Source organism: Arvicanthis niloticus, chromosome 5 (genome assembly GCF_011762505.2).
Source record: "Arvicanthis niloticus isolate mArvNil1 chromosome 5, mArvNil1.pat.X, whole genome shotgun sequence".
NCBI classification, from domain to species: Eukaryota; Metazoa; Chordata; class Mammalia; order Rodentia; family Muridae; genus Arvicanthis; species Arvicanthis niloticus.
The window spans coordinates 22,281,817-22,288,617 of NC_047662.1; the positions used below are offsets into that span (position 1 = coordinate 22,281,817).

Consider the following 6,801-nt stretch of genomic DNA (forward strand, 5'->3'; position numbering starts at 1 on the left):
GAAAAGAGCAAACTGGCAGAAAAGCAAGCCAATTTTATGTGACAGCAGGGTGGAGCCCTGAGCTGATACAAGCTGCCCAGACTGACTGGGAACCAGGTGCCCTTGCCTGGGGTAGATGATCTTTGGGGAAATGCTAAAGGGGGGGGGGCGGTTCTGGAGGATTAAGGGTGCCTCACCCTACTCTGTCCCTTATGTATTTGGAACATGTACAGAGTTCAATAAGTACTTGTTGAATTTTAAATCTCCATTTATTTATTTATTTAACGTATATGTGTGCTGAAATGTATGTGCGCCATATCTGTCATATATGTCCTGTATAGGTGTCAATGGATGCCAGATGAGAGTGTCAGATCCCTTGAAACTAGAGTTACAGGTGGATGTGAGTCACCTGATATGGGTGTTAGGGACTGAACCCAGGTCCTCTGAATAACAGCAAGTGCTCTTAACTGCTTAAGCCATCTTCCCAGGTCCTAGTTATTTATTTATATTTTGTATGATGAGTGTTTTGCAAGCCTGTATATATGTGTACCACACGGATGCAGTGACTGATGTGGTCAGAAGAGGAAATGGATGCCCTGGAAGGGGAATTATAAATGGTTGTTAGCCACCACGTGGGCGTTGGGGACCTCTGCGAAAGCAGCAGGGGCTCTTAACTGCTCAGCCACCTCTTTAGCCCTTATTAATTAATTAAAGTTTGAAAAATCTCACAATATTGTTTAAGCGTTGAATAACCCTGGTGGAGAGATTCTTTTTTGTTTGTTTGTTTTGTTTTGTTTTTCGAGACAGGGTTTCTCTGTATAGCCCTGGCTGTCCTGGAACTCACTGTGTAGACCAGGCTGGCCTTGAACTCAGAAATCTGCCTGCCTCTGCCTCCCAAGTGCTGGGATTAAAGGCGTGCGCCACCACTGTCCGGTTGGTGGAGAGATTCTTACCGCAGCCTCCTGAGGTTCTCAGATTTGGGCCGTGCTTGGTCCTATGTATTTAAAGTTGTGGTATGTGCAGTAAATTGAACAAGTTTGCTGTTGTTTTATTAAACTTATGGCCTTGCACACGCCAGACAAGATTCTAGCACTGAGGTCTGTAAGTACACAATGCTGTGCTTAGCTTTTCCAATTTACAACATACCCACCTTCTTTTTCTTTAAATTTAATTTAATTTTTAACTTATTCACTTTACATTCTGCTCACTGCCAGCCTCGACCCTTGCCTCCCTTCTTTTTCAACGCGACTCTCCCTCCTCGCTCCCCCCAGTGGCTGAGTTCAAAATTTAAATATATATTATCCAATCATTTTCAAGAGATCTGATCAAAAACATCCAGGTCGTCGAAGTTGAAAAAAAAAAAAAATCAAAAAACCGTATCCTAGAGCTGTCCTATAACGTAAAGGACTACAGTCACCTCCCAGGGTACTAAGACCCCAAAGCAACAACAGCCCCACACCTTGCGCGTGCGCTCTTGCACACCGGTGCCAGAAGCGAGCGCGTTCTTTGCCCTCTCGGCACCCTTACTTTTCAGGGCGGTAGCGGAGAAGTTTCCTGTCCCTCAGCTTCCTACCGGAAGTGCTGAAGGGAATGTTTGGCGGTTTCTCTGGATCTGTGCTTGCGGGATTTGGGGGTGCGGACTGCGGGTGTGCACGCGTGGATTTAAGTCCAACTTTGCAGGGATCTGTAGCGCGAACGGAGACCTGTTGCTAGTGTAAGTGCACACGTGTCCCGGATCCCCGCGTGGGAGGACCGGTGCAGTCACTTTAACTTCACGTTTCCCGCTTGTCTGGTTTGCAAAGTCGTTTTCAGAAAGGCAGAACCAGTTCTAGTGAGATCCCCGCGTGTGCCCTGGGTCGTCTCTCTGAGTCTCCATGGCCTCTGCGTAGAATGAAGGGTATACAAGGTCCTTAGGTCCCTTTCGGATCTTTTGGTTTTTTGTGTGTGTGTGTGTTTTTTTTGGGGGGGTGGGTGGGGGGTGGGGACAGTCTCACTGCGATGCCCTAGTTGGCCGGGATTTGCTATATAGACCAGTCTAGCCCGAAGCTGCAGCCGTCTTCATAACTCGGTCCCCGAGTGCTGAGATTACAGATTATTCCCCCAACACCGCGGGCTTTTATTTCTTATCGTTTGGAAACGAGGCCTTTCATCGTAACCCGAGGTGACGTCACCTTTCTTGAATATGTATGTCGGTTTTATTTGAGCCAGGTAGTCGGTGGGAGAGACGAGGTGTGGTTTTATCTTTTAAATCTTTTAAAATAAAACCAAGGTGTGCCCTTGGTTTTATTTTAAAAGAGACAGTAGGTTTCGGAACAAGGGGTTGCATAGTTGCCTCAAGATTACATAGAAAAACGTTTATAAGGTTCAGAACTTGAGGCTAGATGGTTATTCCGTATGACCTGGGCTAGAACTCTCTTGTTTCTTGAGTCACCCGTTCCTGGAACCGGCTGTATAAGCAGATGCTCAAAGCTATGAATGAATGAGCTTTGGTTTCAAGACCAGTGCCACAGCAAACTGTGTGTGATTCTTCCAGGTGTATCCCGTGCTTACCCTGTTGGAAGAGCTGTCGTCTTGAACCTAATTAGAGGCATCATGGAGGCACCTCCAGTCACCATGATGCCAGTCACTGGGGGCACCATTAACACGATGGAGTACCTCCTGCAGGGTAAGTCAGCCAGGGAGCTTGCTTTAGCAGGCTTTCATTTGTTCTGGTTAGAGCAAGCCTTAAACAAAGGCAACTGCACGGTTCCTGTTACCCAGTATGTAACTGTGTTTAAAAGAGAGTAGATGGGAAGATGGCCCAGTGGCCAGAAACTCACTGTAGACCAGGCTGGCCTCAAGTGCCTGGGATTACAGGTGTGTTCGACACTGGTCTGTCTGTCTGTCTTTCTTTTCTTTCTTTCTTTCTTTCTTTCTTTCTTTCTTTCTTTCTTTCTTCTCATACTCCTCCTCCTTCTTCTTTTTGATCTTTTTCTATTTTTGTTCCTCGAGACAGGGTTTTCTCTGTGTAGCCCTCACTGTAGTAGAACTTGTTACGTAGACCAGGCTGGCCTCAAACTCAGAACTCAGAGATCCACCTGCTCCGTCTCCCAAGTGCTTCGTTCGATTAAAGGCACAAGCCACCACCACCTGGCTTTCGTTTATTTTCTTGAAAATAAATTTATTTTCTTGAAAAATTAACACTCGGGCCGAGGAGGAGATGGCCCAGCTGTTAAAAGCACCGGCTGCTCTTACAGAGATCCTTGTTCCAACTCCCGGCGCCCGCATGGCAGCTCACAATTGTGTGTAACTCTAGTTGCAGAGGATGTGATCCCCTATTCTGGTCTGCATGGATTCAGGCACACAGGTAGTTCACAGATAAACTTGCAGGCAAAACACTCCTACTCATGACATTTTAAAAAAATAATAACATTAAAAAAAAAAAAAAAAAAAACTCATATTGAGTCTCCCTCTCTCTTTTCCACTTTGCTTCCTACCGTGGTGGCTTAGATGTCCCACGTTTGTGAGGCCCCTGATTTTGTAACTGCCTTATTTCTCTTAGCATCATGTCCTTGATACAGCCGTGTCCTAGAACAGAATTTAATACTGTATTTGTTGTTTGCAAACAGAGTATCACATAGCCCAGGCTGACTTACTTTTTTTCAAGTATGATTAAAATGTTTCTTTTCGATTTTTCAATCTTATTTTATCTGTATGAGTGTGTTGCCTGCCTGTGTGTGAGTCAGAGGTCAGACAAGTGTGTCCAGTTCCCTGGAAAGGAGTTGTGGGTGGTTGCGAGCCACTGTGTGGGTGCTGGTGGATCCTGAGCCCAGGTCCAGTGCTCTGAGCTCCTGAGCCACCTCTCCAACCCTCAGGCTAACCTCTAACTGGCCGGGTGGCCAGGGACAGTTTTGACCTTCTGACCTTCACCTAACTACATGCATGTAGTGTGCATGCTGACTGGGCTGTATCTGTTGTTGAGGCTTAACATTGTTATGGCATCGTTCGTTTGTTTTGGTATGTATCTCAGTAAGTTCCTGCTTTTTGTTGCTCAGTGACCTCTTAATTTAAATGCATATATGAGCACCTCATAGTGCCCTTACCTCTCTTAGTGCAGTTGGGCTGGGCATCTGGTCTACTTCTAGTTTTTGGCTACAATGAAAACAGCTGCTATAGGTCAAGGGACATGCTCTTTCCCTTCATTGTGTGGGTGCTGAGGATTGAACTCAGGTCATTAGGCTTGGCAGCAAGCACCTGTACCCACTGAGCCATCTCATTGGCCCCTCTTGAATGTTCTTGAGGGAACATTTAAATCTTGGCCTTGAGCAATTGGCTCCCTATCTTTTTATTTATTTTTGGAGCCTCAGTCCTTTTTTTTTTTTTTTTTTTTTTTTTTTTTTTAATTTATTTTAAGATTTTAAAATACCATTTTTAAATCTGTGTGCATGTGTTTCCGGGTACCCATGCATGTGAGGCTGGAGGTATTGGGATCCTTGGAGTTGGAGTTACAGGCAGTTGGGAGCCACTTGTTGTGGCTGGGATTGAACTCTAGTCTCTGGAAGGGGAGTACTAACTCTTTACCTCTGAGCTGTTTTCCAAGCTTGAGTCTTGCAGCAACTTTACTGCCTCAGTCTCCTGAGTGCCGTCATCCTGGCTCAGCAGAGTAATGCAGTCTTGTTGTTGTTTAGTCTTATTTTTATAGTGCTAGGCCTGGAACCCCGAGCTCTGTGCATAAATTCTTGGCCACTAGCTTCATCCCTTAGCCTTGGTCCTCCAGGAGCCTTGATCAAACCCGTGGCCTTGCATCCAGAACACGTGGTCTCCCACAGGTCTGCACCCAGCTACAATGATTTATTTCCAGCCAATGAAATTCTTCCATTTATGGAACAAATTGAAATTTTTCTTTTCATATAATTATACTTAAGAACAAGAAGCCGGGTGTGGTGATACACCCCTTTAATCCTGTTAAGGCAGGCAGGTGCTGGAGCAACAGCTGAGAGCTACAGCCTGACCCACTGACAGAAAAAGGTGGGGGCCAGCTTTGGAATGCTCCCATTGACACACCTCCAACTGGGACATTCCTCCTAATCCTTCCCTAAATAATACCAAGTAGAGACTAGATATTCAAATACAGGAGCCCGTGGGGGCCTCTCTCATGCAAACCACCACCAGGCATTTGCTGCTACGCCTGACAAGCTAAGGTCAATCTGTGGGACCCACAGGTGGAGAGAGGATCAGTTCTAGCAGGTTATCTTCCAAACAACATTTACAAGCCATTGTATTCTCATGCTTGCCGAGACATGAATCACTAAATATAAAAAAAGGTTTGAATGAATAAATAAATACAATCCCGTGGACTGTCCCTCTGAAACATTGCATAGAACTATTCATTTGGTGTGTGTGTTTATCTTTTGCTAGTTTCATGACCCTAAATGACGTGAGAGCCTGGACTCAATTGTGCTTTTGCCTCTTCAGGAAGTGTTTTAGACCACAGTTTGGAAAGTCTCATCCATCGCCTCCGTGGTTTGTGTGACAACATGGAGCCCGAGACATTCCTCGATCACGAGATGGTCTTCCTGCTTAAGGGCCAGCAGGCCAGCCCATTTGTCCTAAGGGCCCGGCGTTCCATGGACAGGGCAGGGGCACCCTGGCATCTGCGTTACCTGGGACAGCCTGAAATGGGTGACAAGAACCGCCATGCCCTGGTGCGCAACTGTGTGGACATCGCCACGTCTGAGAACCTCACGGACTTCCTGATGGAAATGGGCTTCCGCATGGACCATGAGTTCGTCGCCAAAGGACATGTGTTCCGGAAGGGCATCATGAAGATTGTGGTGTACAAGATTTTCCGAATCCTGGTCCCAGGGAACACAGACAGCACTGAGGCCCTGTCCCTCTCCTATCTTGTGGAATTAAGTGTTGTCGCACCAGCGGGGCAGGACATGGTCTCTGATGACATGAGGAACTTTGCAGAGCAGCTCAAACCTCTGGTTCACCTGGAAAAAATAGACCCCAAAAGGCTGATGTGATAAAGTCTGTCCGCCTTTGATGCCTGTCCTCACCTGGGAGGTGAGAGGCCTCACAAGTGCCCCACATACAGCTGCCAGCCGGGGCCTACTGCCTTCTGGAAGATGGATAGTAAGAATATGGTTCCTTTGAACTGTTTCCTTCCATTGGTAATTTTTTTTTCTTTTCATTTGCTTTTTTTTTGCAACAGGGTTTTACCATGTAGCCCCGGCTTCCTTGGAATTCACCACATAAACTAACTACCCTGTACTTCCTGCCTAAGTGCCCTAAGTGTTAAGGGTCCTTATTAAACTTGACTGTTCATCTTGTTGACAGGCTTTTCCAGTGAAAGACCTGGGATAATATAGAGATTTGTTCAAGTCCTCCCTCCACTCAGAAAGAGGGAGTTGGAGTAAGTTAGCTTTTCAGAGAAAAAGGTCAAAAACCAACTCTCATAATTGTTTTGCTTTTTTTTTCTTTTTTTAGAAAAGCATTTTCTTATTCCTTTATTTATTTGTTGTTCATATGTTTTTAGTTGTGTTTTGCCATTAATATACAAGGTTTATAATGGTGGTGTGAGCTGGCATTGTGTGGTAATAAAGACTGAAAAGACTCAGTTGTGATTCTGATTCTTACTTGACTCCTTACTATTCTGCTTAAGTATTTGCTATCTTAAGTATTTAATATTACTGTCTTACTATTATTGTTATTGTGTATGATGTGTGTGGGCCACACCCGTGAAGGACCAGAGGCCTCTCCAGGACTCACATGGGAGAAAGAAAGAACTGACTCCTGCATGTTGCCGTCCTCTTTCTCTCCAGGATAGGTTGAGTACTG

General features: G+C 45.6%; 1 protein-coding gene across 1 annotated transcript; it reads left to right on the plus strand.

Moving 5' to 3' along the window:
- The first annotated feature begins 1,504 nt into the window (after nucleotides 1–1,504).
- On the plus strand, nucleotides 1,505–6,580 carry Med18 (mediator complex subunit 18). The gene is made up of 3 exons (XM_034502804.2): nucleotides 1,505–1,693; nucleotides 2,513–2,644; nucleotides 5,434–6,580. Exons 2-3 carry the CDS (start codon nucleotides 2,572–2,574, stop codon nucleotides 5,985–5,987), a joined length of 627 nt encoding a protein of 208 aa, XP_034358695.1. The 5' UTR covers nucleotides 1,505–1,693; nucleotides 2,513–2,571; the 3' UTR covers nucleotides 5,988–6,580.
- The last annotated feature ends 221 nt before the right edge of the window (nucleotides 6,581–6,801 follow it).

Coding starts and splice junctions, on each gene's coding strand:
- Med18 (XM_034502804.2), top strand. CDS start 2,572: ATGGAGGCACCTCCAGTCACCATGATGCCAGTCACTGGGGGCACCATT. Junction 2,645..5,433: donor GATGGAGTACCTCCTGCAGG/GTAAGTCAGCCA, acceptor TTGCCTCTTCAG/GAAGTGTTTTAGACCACAGT.